Here is a 21540-nt window from a genome sequence, read left to right as displayed (position 1 = left end):
TTGGAAGCCCTGCTTTAAACTGGGCCCTTAATACAACTTTGTCCACTAACACCAGCACTTATCCTGTTTCTGTCTGTAACAGTTTTACCAGGGTTCTCTGTGCCATTCCCTTCTCAAGCATCTTTAAGTCTCAGCCGTTAGGTTTTCTACTAGCCAGTGAGCTGTACATTGCAGCTTGGCTCATTGGAGGGGATATTCTATAATGCATTACTTCTATCAGAGAGGAGAGTAAACACAGAGTATTTGATCTGCATCCATGAAGCCTCACTGCACTTTGTGCACTGGCCAGAGAAGTGCCTCCCTCTCCCCTCTGCTAATCTTTTTTCTCCCAGCTTGGAGACAAAGCCCCATTCAGCCATGCTGTTTGGTTGGACTTGGCTCATTGTATGATGCTGTTACACATGCCAAATGCCAGCAGCTCTTGCTTGCTTTGTTCTCACTCCCTCTTTTCACCACAACAGCTCTGTGAAAACTCCTCTTCATCCTGACTGATGAGAAATATGTCTAGGACAGGTGTAAATTTGGATATGAGACTTTGATGCAGTATGTTGTGCAGCCTGTATACCTCAGTTATGTGATGTGAAGAAACTCAACCCTAACCAATGCATGTGTGTCTGAACTGACCTTCAGCCTGCAGTGAGCAGGACTCTGAGCCAGGAGCCAGACTCACCTGCAGGATTCTGTTGCACCTTTTCAAGACGCCACAGCGCAACCCCGTCCCCCAAGATGGTGTGAAGTCAGGTAGTAAACAAAACCAGAAACCTTTTACTGTTGTTTCTGTGTATTTTTTGTTTCTACCCTAATGGCAGAATTGTGACTGCATATCTTCGACTTTTACTCTTATTACTTTGCAGATAAATCCTCAGTTGGTATCCGGTCGTCATGTGATCGCCACCTTCTCGCTGCTTCTCAGAACAGCATAGTTGTTGGAGCAGTGTTTGCTGTCCTCAAAGCTGTCTTTATGCTGGGTAAGAATCTTTGCATTGTCGTAGAAATAGGTTAAAGGTCAGGTCACGGGTTGTCATATTAATATTTGGTGTAAAAAATGATGATGATCAGAGTGAGGTTACTTTGCCTGGTCTCAAACTCTGCTTTGTCACAGTTATATAATACCATTTTATTTAACTTTTACACAACATCCTAACTTTTTGGGGAATTGTGGTTGTATATGCACATAAGATACTGCAAAAATGCTGACCTATGATGTCACTGCCAGATTTTACTGTTTGGTTTTACTGGTTTCTCCATGTTGTTTTAGGTGATGCTGAGTTAAGAGGGTCAGGACTGTCACACCCTGCTGGCCTTGATGACATATCTGAGGGGCGCAATGTTTCCATAGAAACAGCCAGCTTGGATGTATATGCAAAGTATGTTCTGAAGACGATCTGCCAGCAGGTGAGGATATGAGTTAAAATAGGGAGAATGATATAAAAGCAATGAAATCCATGAAACAAATAGCTTTTGACTGCCTGGTGCTGTTCATGCATGCCTTCTCTATGCGTTCAGTGCTGTCAGCACTGTTGTCTTTTCTGTCTGAAAGCCTCCGTGGGTGAACATAGAATCAATTAACACTATTTTTTGCTTATATAAGCTCTCGTGCTTATCTGAGTTGCACGTAAATGCAGTAAGCCAAAACAGCATAGAAATCATGAATGAGATCATTTTCTGCACCAGATGTCACTTATGCCACATAGATATGAAGGCCAGAACGTGGCAGTTGCTCTGAGACCTTGAGAGACTTCAAACACATTTTCTACTCAGCAAGGCTCTGGCACGTGCAGTCCTATTCCTGAGAAATAACCCTTTGCCCTGTTTTCATCACCATCCACTGAGCTTCAGTCAAGCTTGTTTTGTATGTCTCATGACTTTATGATACTTGCACTTGCCAGCTGGCACGTTCCTAATTAGGAGAAGCAAAGAGGAGCACCAGCATAGAAGCTAAGCAGTGTACTGGTGTGGACAGGATCAGCAGCAGAATCTATCACTAGCACTTAAATTGATACAGATTTTCTTTAGTTGGACCTTTTTTAAGTGTTCATGATATTTAGAATATTTCACCACTTTCACAAACAGGAGTTGCTGGTGTCCTCTTTCATTTGTTTGTGGTTTTGTGTGACCTCTGTGAATCCAAACTAACCTTTAAAATGATAGTTGCAGAACAGCACAAACTAACAGATCAAGGCATCGGTAGACCAGCAAGTCTTCTGTTCTGTGAGTAAAGTTACTGTTTTCACCTACGTAGTCTGGTTGAGTGAGTAATATTTGGCTCAATGTTGATTTTCATTTGGAAAAGCTGTCTTAACAGTAAGATAAAGGGGTGAAAACAGAAAAAACTATAACATATTCTTAAACTGATACAATTTTTTTTAGGTCTGTCTTTTTTTCTTTTTTTTTTGAGGTGGATAAAATAAGTTTTGTTGTTGACCCTGTCTGCAGCTGTACATCAGTAAGCTCCCATGCTGGTACTCCTCTCTGCTTCTCCAAACTGAGATTGTGCCCTATCGATAAATACCTCATACAGCCCCATTCTGAAAATCAAACCATCCTTTAAGCTTGAGGATTACTGAAGTTGATGACCTCTGTGACTTATCTCTCCCTGACACTTTTCCCTGCTTCCCCTCTTGTTCTGTCTTGCAGGAGTGGGTTGGAGAGCGCTGCCTGAAGTCTCTGTCTGAGGACAGCAGTGCCCTGCAGGACCCGGTGCTGGTAAACATTCAGGCCCAACGGCTGCTGCAGCTGATTTGCTACCCACATCGCCAGCTGGACAGTGACGATGGTGACAACCCTCAGAGGCAGCGCATCAAACGCATACTACAGGTCCTGAAAACTCGCCTAACTTCTGTCTCTGTATTTGTGCCAGGGACTCACAGGTTTTTAAGTCAGTGAACATTCTTAAGTTCTGATAGTACAACCAGAATGAGTAAGTTTTTGAACCAGGTGGTAGGCTTTGAACATCTCTGATTATTCTCTCAAAAATTATAACTAATTATCATCTGCTGTTAGGTGTTTGTTGAATCTTGTGAGGTGTTACTGCCCTCTCCTGGCTGGTTGAAGAAATGTCTTACAAGTGCCATGAAATGAGTGCAAATGGAAAAAATCAGGCTTCAGGCCTTCATGGTGGAAATCTTCTGTCACTCGTCCATAAGATACAAGGATTCAATTCCCATCTCAGTGCCCTTAGTTGATTTATTGTCTTCTGGGTTTTAAAAATATCATTTTTAGTTTCCTGTTGCAGTTATGTTAGCTTTAGAGAATATAAGTACTTGGGGAGGTTTAGGAAAAGAGCACGGTTTGTGTTGAAATAATCCAAGCCATGTGTTATAAAGCTCTTTCTGGCAGACTGATTGAAGGCTAACTTCTCTCCTGTGGAATGTGCGTACTCTTAACCAACTTTTGACCAGAAAAAGAAAAGATGTGTATGACTGACAGCATTCTTGTCTCTTTCATAGAACATGGACCAATGGACGATGAGACAGTCGTCCCTGGAGCTGCAGCTGATGATCAAACAGAGCACAAACAGTGTAAACAATGTAAGTTTCTGTGTCTAGTGCATCTAAACCATTTTGGTCATGAAGAACAAAATGTATGTGTAGCGAGGTTAATCTAAATATTCCTTGTTTACCTCACAACAGGAGCTGTACTCACTCTTAGAGAACATAGCCAAGGCCACCATAGAGGTGTTTCAGAAATCAGCTGAGATGAACTCCAGTAACCCCTCAGGGAATGGAGCAGCAGCTCAAGGCGGCTCCGCATCCAACAACAACAGTACCACCAGCAAGATGAAGCCCATTTTAAGGTGTGAATGTTCTCTTTTTAATTCCTTTTCTCACAGTTTATTCTTACAGTCAGCAGTCAGAGGAATACTGTCAAGGTAGCCTCAGCACTCATACCAGTTGGTTACTACTGCAGGAGGTGAATGAATTGAAACTTAGTTTGTTAATTCACTTATTTCTGGTGATAAAGACATCAAACTTTTTTTTTATTTATTTAAATGTATCATTTTATATGGACTAGTCAAGTTTTTACCTACAAATATCTGATACTAGTTCTGACCTGGAGTGTGTCAAGGAGAGAAAACTGGACTGGTTTTTAAGGACAAAGAAACATTTGGGAGGTGGGTTAGTGTACTGATTAGCAGTCAAGCGTTTATCAGATCCTTCGGTCCATGCCTCACTAGTGCTGTTCCCTGCTCATAGGAGCAGCAGTCTATGTCTTGTGACTTCAGTCCAGTTTAGGTTGGTTTAGAACTGGTTTTAAATACAAATCTTTGAGCTGGAAGATGGTGAAGCTCTAGTGGAGCTTTTAAAAACTGGCAACTCTGTTGACGTCTCAGTACTCAGTCATTCAGCCGCCACATGCTTGACAGACACCTGAAGCTTGTCACACAATTTAATGCTCCAGTAGATGCATGCGCACCTCACCATGACGTCATTTCCACAACACACAGTTTCATTATTCATTATTCACTGAAAACTAGTTTGGGAAAAGGAAGAGAAGAAGAAGAACTATGATCCTGCTATCGCTCTTAACAATAATCCCATACATCTTTAAGAGCCAGACACGAACCCTATGGCCTTAAATGGCCATGTTTTTATGCTTTGTTTTTTGGTTTGTACCTCTCGATGTTGAAATCTAACATTTTTTGTTTGAAACGTGCTGCAGTTCATCTGAACGGTCAGGTGTGTGGCTGGTGGCACCGCTGATAGCCAAGCTGCCCACCTCAGTTCAGGGCCATGTACTGAAGGCAGCAGGAGAGGAGCTGGAGAAAGGACAGCACCTGGTTTCCTCCTCACGCAAGGAGAGAGACAGACAGAAACAGAAAAGGTAAGTGGCAAATATATATTTTTTCAGTACTGGAATTTATTCAATTAGACTTAATCTGGTAATTCTACAAGGTGAAATCTGTGTAGCAGAGCGAGCAGATTCATTTTGTGCCACCCTCACAGGCTGTGGAAGCTACACAAACAGAATTAGTCTGAGCAAGATTTCTTCTTTATTAAATTCATGTTTTTCCCCCTCTTCAGTATGTCTCTGCTGAGCCAGCAGCCGTTTCTGTCATTGGTGCTGACCTGCTTGAAGGGACAGGATGAACAGAGGGAAGGCCTTCTCACCTCCCTCTACAGCCAAGTGCAGCAGATCGTCACGAACTGGAGAGAAGACCAGTACCAGGATGACTGCAAAGCAAAGCAAATGATGCATGAGGCTCTCAAACTACGACTCAATCTTGTAAGAACCTCTTGATCACCACAACCACCTTTTGAGTACAATAGCACTGACGATATGACGTCCATCTATAATTAGTTTTGTACTCTTGTGGGTATAAGCTGTGCACGTTGACTTATAAGATTTTATCTTGTCTTTATCAGTGTTTCTTTTTAAATCCAACACTGAGTTTGATTGACCTCTTTGACTCCACAGGGACGTGCATGTCCCCGGCCACCATTACTCTCTTTCAGAGGCTGTTGTGGGCTCAGTTTTAAAGCTGGTGAAGACACTGGCACCATATGAACTAGAACAGTGGTTCCCAAATTAATCTTTAATTTATTATATCAGTATTTTGTATGCACTCATCTTGAAATACAGAGGAAAATTCTGTACCCCAAAAAGTTCCTTTTAACAGAGTTTCTGCAGATTTCAACAAGTTAAATTTAAGATGTGTATGACCATTTTAAGGTCATTATGAACAACGTTTAAGACCTATTTCACGTCCATACTGGCAAAAAAGTACATGCCCAGTTTGAATTAGTGGTTATTGGTTCATTGTTTTGTTTTGTAGTTACTGCAGCATGATCAATAGCTAACATATCTAAACATGTTTAAAGTGAGACTGAAATCCAACTTTATAACAGTAATTAACATGATAAATCTATTTTTCAGACCTATCAAAATTGTATTTAAGACATTTGAAGATACTAAATTCAGATTATTGGATTTTATACTTTTTAGGACCTTTTAAGGACCTTTTAAGGACCTACAAAAACCTGTTAAAAACCTTCCACAAAAGCAACCCCCACCTGCACTGTGATAAGCCAATGGGCTACCTGTTGCCTCCATTGGTTAGGTTGCTTATAAAGGCTATTTTGCGTGGATATGAATACAGATGTGGCTTGTGATTTTGGTTTGCCCTTTGGTGTCCCTTTGGCACAAAAAGTTTGAAAACTAGCTAGGTTGTCAGGAAGCCTCCAAAGTATGGCTACATTTTTTTCTGAATTTCCCTGCGTACTGGGGTCCTTAAACAGCATTAGAATTGGATAAGTTGGGTATTACTGCAAGGCTGAGAGTCTTATTGATTCAGTGAGCCTAGTTGTACTCATGTGTGATGATGTTAGTGCCTATAGTAGTCATTCAATTTGAAACGTGACCTCTAGGATAATCACAGCCTCATAAAACTCCACAACCACAAACTAGAGACCTGGAGCATCCAGAGGATAGCTTTACTGGACATATTGACATCAAGTCACCGAGAGATGCTGTTCTTGTAGGAATCTCCAAGTGTCAAAAGTTTTTGAGATCAAATCACAGTATGAATTTTATATGATGTTCCTCAAGGTCATGGTCTCTTAATGTGGTATTTTGTGCATCAAATCAGTGTAATAAATGATATCAACCCAAAAACTTCTGCAACAACTTATAAGACATCATAGAGGAGCATGGGAATGGCTATCATATACTTCAGTTATAAGTCCTTATACACTCTAAAGAAGTTTCAAAATATCAATAGGCGCTGAAAGAAAATACTGTTTTACAGTTTCCAGCTTTCAGGTGATGAGGTATGGGAGGGAGGGTTGGAGTGGAAAAAGTTTACCATGTTATGAGGAGACTAAACAATGTTTTTTCCTCTCTGAACAAGGTGGGTGGCATGTTTGACACGGTGCAGCGCAGCACCCAGCAAACCACTGAATGGGCGGTATTACTCCTCGATATCATCAGCAGCGGCACAGTTGACATGCAGTCCAATAAGTGAGTGTTAAGTGAGAAAAACATTCTGAAATGCAATCCATGTTTTTTTCCTCTAATTGGATACTTCAGTTATTATTTCTAAGCGCAAAATCTGTTGTCAGTCCAATCAGGCTCTAAAATTTTGCTTCTCCCAACAGTGAGCTCTTCACTACAGTGTTGGACATGTTGAGCGTGCTGATTAACGGCACACTGGCTGCCGACATGTCCAGTATCTCTCAGGGCAGCATGGAGGAGAATAAAAGAGCCTATATGAACCTGGTCAAGAAGCTCAGGGTAAGAACAACACACCTTTCTCCCCAAGTCTGAATATGTGCACGTGTTTGTTTAAGTTGTAGTATTATTGCTGTGTTCATTTAATGCTTGTCAACTTGTGTTTGTTGTAATTTAAAGTCTTGCATGGCTAGTTTTTATTATTTGTTTTTAAAACTATTTTTAATTTCTTTTTATTATTCTTTTGGAGTAAGAAAAAAACAGTGAGGAAACAAAAAGGCCAGATGAAAAGGTCATAGCACCAAGAGTGCAAAAAACAATAAAATCTGTCTTGATTAGCTGATTACTCTGCATGCAAGCAAAGATTTTGATTAATGTGTTCATGTAGAAATGAGGCAAAAGCGTTATTTGGTTCTTGTAAAGAGATGCTTTTCATTAACATATTTATAATCGTTCCTCTCAACAATATATTAATTTCCACAGAAAGAGCTCGGAGATCGGCAGTCAGAAAGTTTGGAGAAAGTTCGGCAACTTCTGCCGCTGCCCAAGCAGACCCGAGATGTCATAACCTGTGAACCTCAGGGCTCGCTAATAGACACGAAGGGTAACAAGATCGCTGGATTTGAGAAGGAGGTATGTGGTTGCTCACAAGCTGATATGACCTCACATTAACCTCCGTTACTGAAGTTACTGAAGAACTACAGTTAGTTGTATGATAGGTTGCTTTTCACGTTGCTCATAGATAAAGTTGAGAAGTTTTCAACAAGTGGAGTTGTATTAACTACAGTGGATGATGGTCAGGAAGAGGGGTACCAGCATGGCAGCATCAGTATCAGTGTTCTGCTGTGGGACATGGTCTGCAAGGAAAGATAATTTAGCCACTTAAAAAAGGCCCACCTTAAAAGAAGAACAAGCAGCATCAGTTTAAGTGTATGCTGTATTTAGAATATTTTCACTTGCCATCTGACAGCCTTTTGTGACAGGAAACCGCCTTAATGGAAGCAAAACATCACATTCTCCAAACGCAGATTCAGTAATTTTAGCTTTCAGAACACAGTAGTTGGTGGGCTACCACTGCCTCGATCTGTTGGTTTGTTTGTGTTATTCTGTGACTTTGGTGAATCAGAAGTTGCACAATAACACAAAGAAACTAACAGATCAAGGTAATGCTAGACCAGCTACTCTGTGGTCTGCAAGCTAAAATGATTGATTTTGTGTATGGAGTTTGGTTGGTTTGGAGAGAATGATATTTGGTTTATGTAACATTGGTTTCCCATCAGAAAAGGCCTGACAGCAAGGTAAAGTGGTAAAGATATTTAGATATGTACTTAACACTTAAGCTGATATTTTTTTAGATGTGTCTTTTTTTAAGTGGCTAAAGTATGTTTTTATATATATATTGTTGCTGATCCTTTCCACAGCGGTTCATTGCTTAGCTTCTGTACTGGTACTCCTCTCTGCTTCTCCAAACTGGAGGCGTGTTGACCGCCATCAACTGTAGATAATACACTGACTCTTGATTAGTACTTCTTACGACCCCACTTCAAATAATCTGAACTGTCCCTTTAACAAATTACCATTGTATCACAATATCCACACAAGTAATATGTAGTAATTGAGAGGCAGAAAAATAATACAGCTTGGAAAGAAAAATGATTAAGATACAGGAGGACCATGACTGTTTCCTCATTTTTCCCATCAACTTATAAATTGTTGTCTGAATAAGTGGAGGACAATATTATCTGCACATGCTGATCTTGAACTAAACATAACTGTTGTGTCTCTCTGCCATCAGGGCCTTCAAGTATCAACCAAACAGAAGATTTCCCCTTGGGATGTCTTTGAGGGTCTCAAACACTCCGCCCCTCTGTCGTGGGGCTGGTTCGGTACAGTGCGCGTTGACCGCAAGGTAACCAAATTTGAGGAGCAGCAGCGTTTTCTGCTCTACCACACCCACCTGAAGCCCAAACCTCGTAGCTATTACCTGGAGCCGCTGCCCCTGCCCCCCGAGGAGGAGGAGCCCCTGACACCAGTCTCCCAGGAACCAGAGAAGAAGATGATGGAGACGGTGAAGCCGGAGAAGAGTGTGCCTACTGTGCCGTCTGATACCAACAAGAAGAAATCCAACAAGAAGAAGAAAACCCCATCCACCAAGACAGAGGTCAGATTCCACTGATGGACATTCTTTATGTTGGTTTCCACGACATAAGTTGCTACAGTTAGTGTTAAAAAGTAATACCAGGATCCTTAAAGGTGGAGGAAGTGAACGCATAAATTTTAATGTAACATGTACAAGGTTTGAAAAGTGCTTGGATTCCTGATAAAGTGCTTGAAACTGATGAGAAAATATTTTATTAGTCCCATAACAGGGAAATTTGCAGTGTTGCAGCAGCAAAATGGAGAGAAGCGCCAATAAAAAAACCCAAAAAATAATAAGTAAACAGAATAGGAACAGAAGCAAAAATAATTGCCTTACTTTTACAATAAAATGCTATCTGACTGAATAATTTGCTTTTCAGATGAAGAAATAAATGAATTGCTTATTGGCCTGGTTGTTCAGGATGCCAAGTCTAGCTCTCGACAGATGACGCATTTGAAACATGAACTTTTGAAAAGCTTGCCTGAATTTCAATTCTGGAAAAAGTGTAGGAACCCTGTAATATATTTTACCCATTTTTCTCCCAGGACTATGTGAACCGTACACCCGGCGGTGTGCCCTATGGCTCTAATATGCCACCTGAGCTGATGCAAAACCATCCATATGGCAGGCTACCATACAGCCAGCAGCCCATGAGCATGTACACACAGAACCAGCCTCTACCTCCAGGTCAGTTCATGGCATATTCTCTCATCATTATCACCTTCATCAGGAGAAGAATTACACACTGGTTTAGCATTTATCAAGGACCATCTGAGATTGTGGTTTACATTGTTTTTCCACAGGAGGTCCAGGTTTAGAACCTCCATATAGACCTTCCCGCACCCCACAGATGAACAAAATGATGCCTACTCGACCGAGCTACCCCGGCATGATGCCTGGCATGCAGGGAAACATGCCTGCCATGATGGGACTTGACAAGCAATACCCTATGGGTTATAAGCCCCAGCCTAACATGCCACAGGGCCAAATACTGCGGCAGCAGCTACAGGTCAGACTGGTGAGTCACTCCACATTGACAGGTCAAGTTTTTTTCTTATAGTTAAGTAGAGCAGAAGTAGGATGGATGATTCTGTGTTTGACTGCTGCTTAAAGAAATGATTTGGATTATTTGAAGTGGGGTTGTATGAGGTACTTATCCATAGCCAGTGTATTAGCTACATTAGAAGGTCGGCACACCCCCAATTTGGAGAAGTAGAAAGGAGTACCAACACAGAAGCTAAGCAATGTACTGCTGTGGACAAGGTCAGCAGCAAAATGTATTTTAATCTTTTAGCCACAACATTTTCACTGCTTTTCTTTGCCGTAAGACAATCTTTTCTGACAGGAAACTGCAGATAAAAAAGCTAAATATTTTCTCTTCAAAGCAAAAAAACAATTATTTTAGCTTGCAGAACAGGGAAGTTATTGGAATACCACTATATATACCTAACCTTTCAAAACACCAAAGTCGCACAATAACAGATCGAGGCATTAGGAGGCCAACAATGCCTGTGGTCTCTGAGGTAAAATTAGTGTTTTTCCTTAAGGAGTCTGGTTGCTTTAGAAACTGCGATATTTGGGTTATATAACTGCAGTCTCTCGTCAGAAAAATGCTGTCTGACAGTCTCCATAGCAGTATAGCAGTATACTGCTTAGCTTTTGTGCCAGTACCTTTGCTACCTCCAAACTGGGGGCATACCAACTGTAGATAATAAACTAATGACTGATAAGTATCTCATATAACCCCACATCAAATAATCTGAACTAAACCTTTGAATTCAGTTTAACCCCAGTCTTGATATGGTTGTTTTTATGTGGAAAAAAAGTTGCTATAAAGTCAGTACTAAGGCGTGGAATATTTGCTATTTGCTGACTTGTTGCTTCTCTTTGCAGAATCAGAGCATGATTGGGCAGCAGATTAGACAAATAACACCCAACCAACCATATACTTCAATGCAGGCATCCCAGGTAAGTCTATTTTTGTTTTGCTAAGAACTATACAATATGTCATCTGATACGTTTATTTATGCACACTAAAGCTGAAGAATTTAAAAAGGTGTTGACATGTTTAAACAGAATTCTTAACTTAAACACTATTAATAACTCAATAATGGCCTCTTTCTCTGTCTTGGGTTTAATTATCAACATTGTCTCATCGTCCAGAACATATCTCAGGGCTATACCACGTACGCATCACACATGGGGATGCAGCAGCATCCATCCCAAGGTGGTGGTATAGTTCCTTCCTCCTATGGGAACCAAAACTTCCAGGGCACCCATCCTGGAGCCAACCCGACTGTGGTGGATCCTCTTCGGCAAATGCAGCAAAGGCCCAGTGGTTATGTTCTCCAGCAGGCTCCAGGCTACGTACACAATATGCAGAACACACAGAGGTCTGTGCCTTGTTGCAATGAGGGTTGTTGCTTTGTGCACTGCCTAGTAGCACTTAGAAGTCCTTTGTTTCAGTTTATGTTACAAAGCTTTTGCCCTTGATGTCATGTTAAACGTTACTGCCTGCCTTCATACTTCTTCTTCCTGTCCTGTACACCTCAGGTTTTCCCACCAGCCCATCCAGCAGAATCCCAACATGCACGGTCTCGGTCACATGGGAAGCCAGGGCGTCCATCCGAGCATGAGGCCCAATCAGATGCTGGCAGAACAACAGCAGCAGCAACAGCAGCAGCAACAGGCAGCACAGCAACAGCAGCAGTACCTCAGACAGCAACAAGTGCTCAGAGTACGCTACTTGATAATTAATAATGATGATAATTAATAATAATTTGTAGTCAAACATAACATCTCGATGGACCTGTGATAATGGCTTCTGATTTATCTGAGTTATACTGAAGAAAGTTTTGTGATAGTCAGTGTTCAACTTCTGTAAGGTAGCATTGTAGTGTATGCATTCACATCAAAAGAGAAATAGATGTATGAGTCATCTGCCTAGAAATGTTATCCTATATAGTGCCTTTGATAGATTTGACCTCGAGGTAGCGTATGAATGGAGAATAGATTGATGTAGATTGGTAGATGTACTTAAGGTGCAATGAAATTTCAACTAGAATTCCAACTTGGAAGGTCAGAGGAGCGTCACCAATCCTGACCTCAAAATCCAATATGGCTACTTTCTGCATGAACTGTAGTAAGGCTGTTTATTAGCGCTTGTCTCTCATAAAATCAACATACAGTACATACAGTAATGTCTGTGGACACATTGCTACACTGTTTTTTCCCAACTTGTTGTACTGGAACACAGAACACAACTTGTTGTACAGCACACTATAGAAACTATTCAATATTATCAACTAACCCAATCAGGATGACTTTGAGATTCAAAAGTCACAAGCCCTAACCAGACGCACCAACTATTTATTTCTCTCCTGTGTCTTCACAGCAGCAGCAGGCCCAACAAGTTCAACAACAACAGCAGCAGCAGCAGCAACAACAACAACAACAACAGCAGCAGCAGGTCCAGCCACAGCAGGTTCCTCCTCAACAGCAAATTCAACAGCAGCAACAGCAGCAGCAGGTGTCAGCGGTGCCTCCACCAGGCCAGACACAGAACCAGGGTCTGGGCATGCAGCCACTGCCCCCCCAGCAACCCATGGTAGGTCCAATCCAGGTGACATTAGTCCAAGTTCTATCCTTGTGTAAATGAAGTCCTAGGCACACAAAATATTTTCTTCCTCTAAATTTCCCACTTGCTCATAGTACAGAAAAAGTTACTGAACACTATCTGGTTTTGCTATGCTACCAGCTACATTTCAAACAGGACAATAAACCGTTCATCTCAGCATCACTGCCATTATGAATCCAAATTTAAAGTACTCAGGGTCATAATTCTTCTCCATGCACTTTTACTGGTGCAGTTGTGTCTCCCAGGTCACTTTTTTTCATTTCAAAAATTGATCCATTTTCTGTCGCTGCATCAGAGGAAACATTAGCCAGCTATCAGTTGCAAACACATTTGTCTCTACCTGATAATGTGTTGTGATTTGCTCAGTGATTTTGATATGTAAAAATTGGGCATTTTGAACTTAATAAATTATTTATTTATTTGGATCATTTCATTAGATCCATTAGCTACTACCTGCCTGGGGTCTACAGAAGTTAACATTACATCATAATGTAAAACCATTTAAAAAAAAAGGCCTAAGGAGAGAAAACACACAAAAAATATAATAACCAATCAATCAACACTAAATAACTACAATAACAGCACCATATTCCTCCATCGTATCTAAAAATAGTTCGTAAGTCATTTCATTTTGCTCAAAGTAATAACAACACCACTACAAACAGCATATAACTAATGGGAAATAAAGTTAAAACTTTTGACCTTTTTATCTATCTGAATTCTTGGGCACATTTAGATGTAAATGTAACAGCCATTTTTAAATGACCAAAAAGGTCGTTTTTCATTTTAATCTAACCATTTGGCTGCACCACTGCCTCCATGGCCCAGTAGATGGCACTCTGAGGCCCAGCGGTTGAGAATGATTGATTTGAGGGCCCAGAGAAATGCCCTACACGAGCAAATGACACCATCAGCAAGAAGATTGGCTATTTGCATATAGTTACTATTAATGGCTGTGACAAGGTCAAACCTTGAAATCAGATGAAAGGAGCCGATGTTTACATTTTTCCAGGCAAAGTCACAGTGAGCCATACATCTGCTTATTAAAAAGAAGCAGGAGGAGCTTTTTTTGTGGTTATGGTGGAGGAATTGTTACTGCTTTTGTCCACAGAAGCCTTGAAAATCAAGTATGAAAGTCCCTTGTGCTAGCTATAAGTTTTGGTCCATGATTGATAAGCTGGATGGTAGAGCTGAACAAATAATCAAAATTTTTGTCAGATGTGCAAAATCATGTACTGCAGTTTTCAAAATGCAGTTGACACTACTTGTTAAAGGCAAAATCTGTGTCAAAATACCATTTTAAATTAAATATTGTCGTGCTGCAGAGATGCCTGACCTTTAGTCATGTTCTTAAGAAGAACGTCCTTGTTTGGTACAGATCCCCACAAAAATCCCACCATAATCGTTTTTTCTTGAAATGAGAATATCGATGTAAAAAATGTTTACCTCTAATATGCAACTGCATTATCAGTCAAAATAACTGATATTTTTCCACTACTGGACGCTTACTCCAAACAAAACTCTGAATAGACATCATTAGCTGGCAAAATGTCACTAAGCAATCTAAAAACTTCATATGCACAATGTATAAACCTTTGAAACTGCTGTAATAATGATGTGTGCATCTCTGTTTTAGTTCCCACGACAGGGAATGCAGCAGACTCAACAGCAGCAGCAGACAGCAGCTCTGGTCAGACAGCTGCAACAGCAACTTTCAAGTGAGTCAGAACACATTTTTCCCCAATTATGAGTGTGCTTACAGTTGTCATCGTTTCCATATCAGTATAATGATAAACCACAGATTTCATGTCTATAATAAAACTTTCTCGCTCTTTTCAGATACACAACCAGGACAGGGCACCAACTCATATTATTGATCGTGCTTGTTCATAGTAGTGTGCGGAGAACAGGCCCTCATCATGTGGGGGGAGGCCCAGCTCTGCAGATGAGTGTGTCCCGTCCTGTGTAGGCTGTTGGGAGGGGAGACTGTTGAAGGCACAAAGGACCACCACACAGTTGAGACCTCGACCACCGAGGCAACGATCAGGCAAAATGTCTTGACTTCAGTCGTGTAATTATGGATTATCAAAGGAGGGATCCTGCTCTGAAGTAAACAGATAATGGTTAATAATGGAAAAGTTTATGTAAAAAAGTACCAGAAATTATAAGAATAATGCAATTTTTTTATTTTATTTCAATTTGTACAATTTTTTCAGTTTCGTGTATTTCTCATTAAAAAATCATGTCAGTTTTTATGTCTTGTATTTGTGTTGGTTGCCTGTAAATTGTATCTTAAAAGTGTCAATGAAATCTTTCATGACAAAGTGGGAATCAAAGGATTTGTTCTATCAAATGAGGCTGCTGACATGAAAAAAAGAAATCCCCAACGTCAGGTTTAACTGACATGGTCAAAGGGTTGTACTGCTAAATTATATTCGGTTGTGTTTTCAATGTCAAAGTGTTTCTCATCATATACACAGTTAAAACAAATTTCCCTTTCATTCAAATTCATCTTTTTCCTTCCACCGTGAATGCTGTTAAACAATGAAAAAAGAAAAAGGAAAGAAACATATCAAATATAGAACTAGAAGAGGCATAAAGATACCAGGAGAGATACAGAGAAAAGAACATTAATAAAGTAACCAAGGAACACTGTGTACGATTACAATATACAGTCAAATATATGTCATATGTATGTATATATTTAGAGTAACTTAGGCCTCCTGATGAGATGAGGTCGAGCCATTGTTTAATTGATCCCACAACTTATTAAAATTTTATGTTTGGGTATAGTTAACAAAATTTAGTTAAGTTACAAGCATTTTTTGCCATTTTGCATGAAAAAGGGCTTTAACAGTTATCATAATTCTATAATTATGATCAAAATTGTTAAATAATTTAATTTTTTTTTTAACCATGTACCTGATCAGGCAGGTAAGTTGTCAGATTTGCTTGTCTCGCATGGCATTTTACTTCCCCTGGGCAAGTGGGCAAACCTTACTGCCATACAACATGGTACAGTGCTGCAGCTCATGGGCAACAGTTATCATTTATTGATAGTCACCTGCTATTTGATTAAAGTCATCAATAGCCGGTGGCACAGTTGGCCCTCATAATGAGACTGAGTCCTCTGCAGAGGCTGTGGGTTTCACACCCGTCTATGGCCCTTTGCTCCATGTCATTCTCTCACTCTCTCTCCCACATTCCTGTTGTATCTCCAGCTGTCCTATAAATTAAATGCATAAAAGCCCCAAATAATGTATGTAAAAATCACCTGTATTTCTATACTATACATTTCCCCAGAAATGTAACATTTTTTACTGAAGAAGCAGTAAACAAGGTTGACGTCACATGGACTTGTGGCTCCGACAAGAGGTTATACAATCGTTTCAATCACACAGCTTGTGGTAAGTCTACATTGGATGGTTATATGACTGATACTAAATATACATTTAGAAAATGAAGAGGATTTTCACTTCCACGACCTTGCTGTTAAGCTCTATAACCCTGACAGCTGACAGCAAAACAAAGTGATGAAGATGTTGATATACCTCCCAGTTTTGAAAAGATAAGCAAAAACAGACAGGATTTTTACTTCTTTATTGATAGAATTAGTGCACCAAGATCTAAAACAATTACTCATTTCAATTTTGCTGTCTTTTTTGTTTTCTTTGGTTTTTGTTGATCTACATTCTGACTCTCCAAGCGACTAAAAAGCACTCCAGAGTCCAATCCTAGTGCTCTGCCTTCAAAGGGACAGTCCATTCCCTGATACCTGAGCAAAAAGTTCACATCTGTCCAGCTCCTCTCGCCTGGTCGCACCCCAAGTCGGTTCAGCAGCTTGTTAGAAATCTCTGGCACTATCGGCTGGAGAAGGGTGCCATAAATCCTCAGGCATTCAAGGGAGACATGGATGATGGTGTCTAGCCAGCGCTGGTCTTCACTGTTCTTCCTGTCCAGCTTCCAAGGTGCGTGGCGCTGCACAAACCCGTTGGTTTGCCTCACGCAGGCGCTGATGGCCTCCAGAGCTTTGTAGACATGCATGCTCTCATAGTGCTGCTCCACCACGGCAGGGAGGTGTTTCACAGCATCCAACATGTGGTAGTCTTCAGCCACAGCCCTGCCACCATGTTCACTGGGGAAGCAATGAGGGCAGAACAAGGGGTAGACCTGAGCTGGGTTCAGAGCTGGAGCTGTGCAGCGGTTCAGCAGACCACCCAGAGAGTCTGCGAGCTCCGCATTGAGCAGCTTAATAACTTTGTCGTCAGTGTAATTGCAGTCTGAGTCTGGAACACCCTGACGCAGAAGAAAGTACCTCATACCATCAGTTGTGAACATCTGAGAGCGTTCAAGAGGATCCACCACATTTCCCAAACTTTTAGACATCTTCTTTCCTCCTACGGTCCAGTGAGAGTGCACATGTATCGTTTGTGGCGGTGGCAGTCCAGCCCCAAGAAGAAAAGACGGCCAGTAGATGGCATGAAATTTTAAGATGTCCTTTCCGACGATGTGGTGGGCCACGTTCCACCATTGGTCATGTTTATCTGGATAGCCAGCAACAGTGAGGTAATTCACCAGAGCATCCAACCACACGTAGATGGTCTGTTCGTCATCGCCTGGGACGGGGATGCCCCACTGAAGGCGGCTTCTCTGGCGTGAGACTGAGAGGTCAGGAAGGTCCTCCTGCAGCCACTGGAGGACGGCCTGGTAGAAACGCTCGGGCTGGATGGCGCGGGGGTTACCTCTGAGCCAATCAAGCAGCTGAGACCGAAATGCAGACAAACGGAACATGTAGTTCTCCTCTTTCATCCACTCAACCTGCAAGACAGTGGAAGGAAGAGTGAAGTTTTGTTGATAGAGTAAACTGCACAAGCTGTGTGGAGATGTGATTTGATCTCTGTTTAAAGGGAACTGGGGGCTGGCACACCCCCATTTCAGAGTAAAAGAGGAGTACCAGCATGGAAGCTAAGTAGTGTACCTCTGTGGACAGGCAGCACAAAACATATTTTAGCCACCTGGGAAAAAAAATCACTGTCAGTTTCTGTGTACCCATTATTCGGAATATTTTTACTGCTTTACCTTGCTGTGAGATAGCCATTTCTAACTAGAAATCGCTGTTATATAACCCAAATATCGCTTGTGTTTGTTTGTGTTATTGTGTGACTTTTAAATCACCAAAATCACACAATAACACAGAGCGATATTTGACTTCTATAACAGTGTTTTTTTATTGAGAAAATATTTATATAAAATATTTTTTGTTTTAGGTGGATCTTTTTTTAGGTGGCTATAATTGTTTTGCTGCTTACCCCGTCCATAGCAGCACATTGCTTAGCATCCCTGCTGTTGCCTTTCTCTGCTTCTCCACACTGGTGAATGCTGACCAGCATCTACTGTGGGTAATGCACTGACTATTGCTAAGTACCTCATGCAACAACACATCAAATAATCTGAACTGTCCCTTCAAAGCAGAGGTTCACAATTCATTCTCAGCCAGGGACCCCTCACAAGATAGAAAATATACCAGTCATATCATCACAGTCCGGTACAGTATGCACATATTTTTTGTGATATATTGTTGCATCCCTAACATCTGCTATAATCAAAATAAGTCACCCCTTTTTGGACTAGACTCACCCTTCCTGGTAAATTCCCACAGAATGTTATTAATTTGTAGTCTTCCAGCTCAAGCTGAAAAAAACCCTGAAGATGTCATCAAAGTTATTTTCTTCAACTTAAGAAAACATAAAACTGTTTTCACAGTTAAGTAGTACTATACATAACACACATACTGATCTTAATGTGTAAATTAAAAATGGAATGCCCCTTGAAAGTCTACACTCATTCATATCCACTGAAATTACATTTATGCTATGATCCCAATTTCACTTTGTTACCTTGTGGCCACTCTCCAGCGATATCTTGATCTCTTTCCCTGATGAGTCCAGAGCGTCGCCCACCTGCGCTGGCGTGAGGAAGCTTTCATCTTGGGTGGAGTACCAGCCTTCATAACTGCCCTTATAGATGAGCCCTTTGTCCCAGAGCACTGACCAGAAATGCTCCACAGCATGACGGTGTCTCTGCTCAGTGGTTCTGATGTAGTCTGTGTACGAAATGTTGCAGCTACTGAACAGATGTTTGAATCTGTCAGACACCTCAGTGCAGAAGGTCAGAGGATCTTTTCCTGCAGCATCAGCAGCTTGCTGGATTTTCAAGCCATGTTCGTCTGTGCCTAAAATGCAAGATAATAGCGTGTATCATTATTATTATTATATGCTTGATAAATCATTTAGACAATAAAATCTGAGGTGAAAATTTTTTAAAAAAAGTGCCCATTCAAATTTCTGATGGTTTAAGATTACGTCTCCAAATTGTCTGTCTTTTCTGTCTGACAAAAACAAAAAATATTGAATTTACAATGATATTAGACAGAAAAAGCAGCATAATCTCAAAACTAAGAGGCTGGAATCAGTCAGTGTTTGGCATTTTTGTTTGTATGGATGCTGGAAGTCCTTGAGAACACTTGAATTTTAGTGTAGCGTTTTTTTTTAGATGAAGAAATAAAGTTGAATATTGGCTCAGCCAGGTTGATCAGGATGACATTTTGAAACATAAACATTTGCTGTATTGTGTCCTTTGTGAAACATAACTTTGGTTGTTCACAATAACCAGAAAATAATCACTTTGAGTATATGTATATAAATATGTGATTTACAAAGGCCCAACAGTCCAATACTGGATTTTTGGCACCAATGTAGATAACTAGCAATCTGGAGGAAAAAAATGTTTTTTGTTAAAACTACTATTCTTGAAGAAAAACACATACATTTATTTATTTTTTACATTTTAAATGAACAACACCATAAATGTGTCCTGTGGGATGGCGACATAAAAAAAGAAAAACATTTTCTAAACACCTGTTTTCATAAACTGTTAGTTATTTAACCAATATTATGAGTAATATTATTTTTCCCAATGCCTTGTTAGACTTGTTGACTTTCTTCAATAAATTTCAACTTAGCTGTCATCCTGGAAAACTGTAGAAAATTATACCTATTTAAGATGAGTGATGCCTATATCTCCCCTAATACAATACTTATATGCCTAAAATGCTGCTTATAAAACTAAAGAATATTAAAAATAAAAACATTATGCTTCTAAAAACTAAAATAATAATAACATATCAGCCAACCTGGATACTGGTCTGTCTGGCTCTATAATTTACCACAGCTGTAAGGTGCAGGAAAAGCCTGAAAATGCACCTTAAAAATTCTTGAAAAGTGCTTGAATTTGACTCTGGTAAAGATGTAGGAACCCTGTTAATCACATGATTAACTGATTCCCAAAGAAGTTGCTAATTAATTTTCTGATAACTGGCAAATCAACTGTTCTCTTCTGTTCAATTGTCTGTAGACATCACATGCAACCAATAACAACATTTACATACACATGTACAGTATATTGTGTAGAACATCAATGACTTACCTGTTGCAAACTTTGAGCTGAAGCCCTGCAGTAGCTTATATCTGTGAAAGCAGTCTCCTATCACAGCTGAATACAAGTGTCCTAAATGAGGAGAAGCGTTCACATAGAAAATGGGAGTGGTGATGTAGTAACTTTTGTCGTTTTTACACAAATGTGTGCTCGTGCATCTCAATGCTGATGTCCTCTGAGGTCTCGATAGAAATGGAACTGTTGAGAAAAACTGGCTGTGTTGCAGCCCGGGAACAGCCTTACAGCTTCTGGCGACAAACAGAAGAAGAGTCCTCATGACTGGAGAGCAAACGATGCACACATGTAGTCCAGCGAGTGGAGCAATGATTTGATAAGTCTAAATGGTTTAGCTCTACGTGCTAGCCATTCTTTTAGCTAAGCTAGTTAAACTATTTAATTTTTGCGCTGGAAACCATGTAAGCAGAAAAACTCAACCACTATTGGGAAAATTACTGAAGATCTTATAAGGCAGTCCTGCTAAATGTTTTCGGTGAAACTGGTAAGAATCAGTAAACGTCAAGCTTTCTTCCTACACCAGCAGCGCATGATTTCAGCTTGCTTGTCAAGGTTAGCTTTTCTTCCGGTTTCCCGTCCAATCAAACCGCTGAATGGTGCACCATGTGGAACACCAACCACCAATCAGATTGTGAGGACTCTTTGCAATGTTCTGTTGTCAAGTTATCGTTTATTATTGGGAGAGACGTGGACTGTTTTGTAGTTGCTGGATTCAGATGAGACACTTGAGTATGATGTTTTTATTGATAAATTTTATATAGACCTCAACCACATCATCATGATTTTAATAGTTTCTTTTTCAGTAATGCAAAACGGATCATTTCCACTAATCGTAACTCATATCACAGTCGTAATTTCAGTCAAAATGATCGTAATATGACTTCTTTTTTTTTTTTTTTACCAAATCATGCAGCCCTACTATAATCTCATTCAAAAATATCATAGATGATAGTAAAATACTGACAGGGACCATTTTTCTACACACTGACTACTTTTACTTTTGATACTATGCGTACATTTCACTGATAATACTATACTTTTATTTAAGTAAGGTTTAGAATGCAGTACCTTCACTTGTAAATAT

At 40.3% G+C, this 21540-nt stretch overlaps 2 protein-coding genes across 3 annotated transcripts in view; one reads left to right on the top strand and one right to left on the bottom strand.

Moving 5' to 3' along the window:
* med12 (mediator complex subunit 12) overlaps positions 1 to 15202 on the top strand; it is a 38523-nt gene extending 23321 nt beyond the window's left edge. The window contains exons 24-43 of one of the 2 annotated variants that reach the window (XM_084719567.1): positions 631 to 741; positions 855 to 968; positions 1259 to 1395; positions 2638 to 2817; positions 3450 to 3530; positions 3633 to 3796; positions 4663 to 4824; positions 5025 to 5226; positions 6851 to 6960; positions 7098 to 7233; positions 7654 to 7803; positions 8966 to 9331; positions 9856 to 9997; positions 10114 to 10328; positions 11204 to 11278; positions 11474 to 11703; positions 11864 to 12047; positions 12708 to 12917; positions 14584 to 14665; positions 14787 to 15202. In XM_084719567.1, the coding sequence (XP_084575693.1) occupies positions 631 to 741; positions 855 to 968; positions 1259 to 1395; positions 2638 to 2817; positions 3450 to 3530; positions 3633 to 3796; positions 4663 to 4824; positions 5025 to 5226; positions 6851 to 6960; positions 7098 to 7233; positions 7654 to 7803; positions 8966 to 9331; positions 9856 to 9997; positions 10114 to 10328; positions 11204 to 11278; positions 11474 to 11703; positions 11864 to 12047; positions 12708 to 12917; positions 14584 to 14665; positions 14787 to 14824 (3089 nt within the window). In that variant the 3' untranslated portion in view covers positions 14825 to 15202. Of the gene's footprint in view, positions 1 to 630; positions 742 to 854; positions 969 to 1258; positions 1396 to 2637; positions 2818 to 3449; positions 3531 to 3632; positions 3797 to 4662; positions 4825 to 5024; positions 5227 to 6850; positions 6961 to 7097; positions 7234 to 7653; positions 7804 to 8965; positions 9332 to 9855; positions 9998 to 10113; positions 10329 to 11203; positions 11279 to 11473; positions 11704 to 11863; positions 12048 to 12704; positions 12918 to 14583; positions 14666 to 14786 lie in introns of both variants that reach the window. The other variant, XM_084719566.1, reaches the window with a different exon arrangement.
* A 1326-nt stretch (positions 15203 to 16528) lies between these two features.
* Positions 16529 to 20784, bottom strand: mars2 (methionyl-tRNA synthetase 2, mitochondrial). The gene is made up of 3 exons (XM_084718449.1): positions 20433 to 20784; positions 18845 to 19179; positions 16529 to 17765 (listed from the first exon to the last, which is right to left on the bottom strand). Exons 1-3 carry the CDS (start codon positions 20716 to 20718, stop codon positions 16587 to 16589), a joined length of 1800 nt encoding a protein of 599 aa, XP_084574575.1. The 5' UTR covers positions 20719 to 20784; the 3' UTR covers positions 16529 to 16586.
* Positions 20785 to 21540: the final 756 nt, after the last annotated feature.

This window comes from Lutjanus erythropterus, chromosome 5 (genome assembly GCF_056507025.1).
Source record: "Lutjanus erythropterus isolate fLutEry1 chromosome 5, fLutEry1.hap2, whole genome shotgun sequence".
Lineage (NCBI taxonomy): Eukaryota > Metazoa > Chordata > Actinopteri > Lutjaniformes > Lutjanidae > Lutjanus > Lutjanus erythropterus.
Note: the sequence above shows the minus strand (reverse complement) of the source record. Positions and strands in the feature narration are given on the sequence as shown.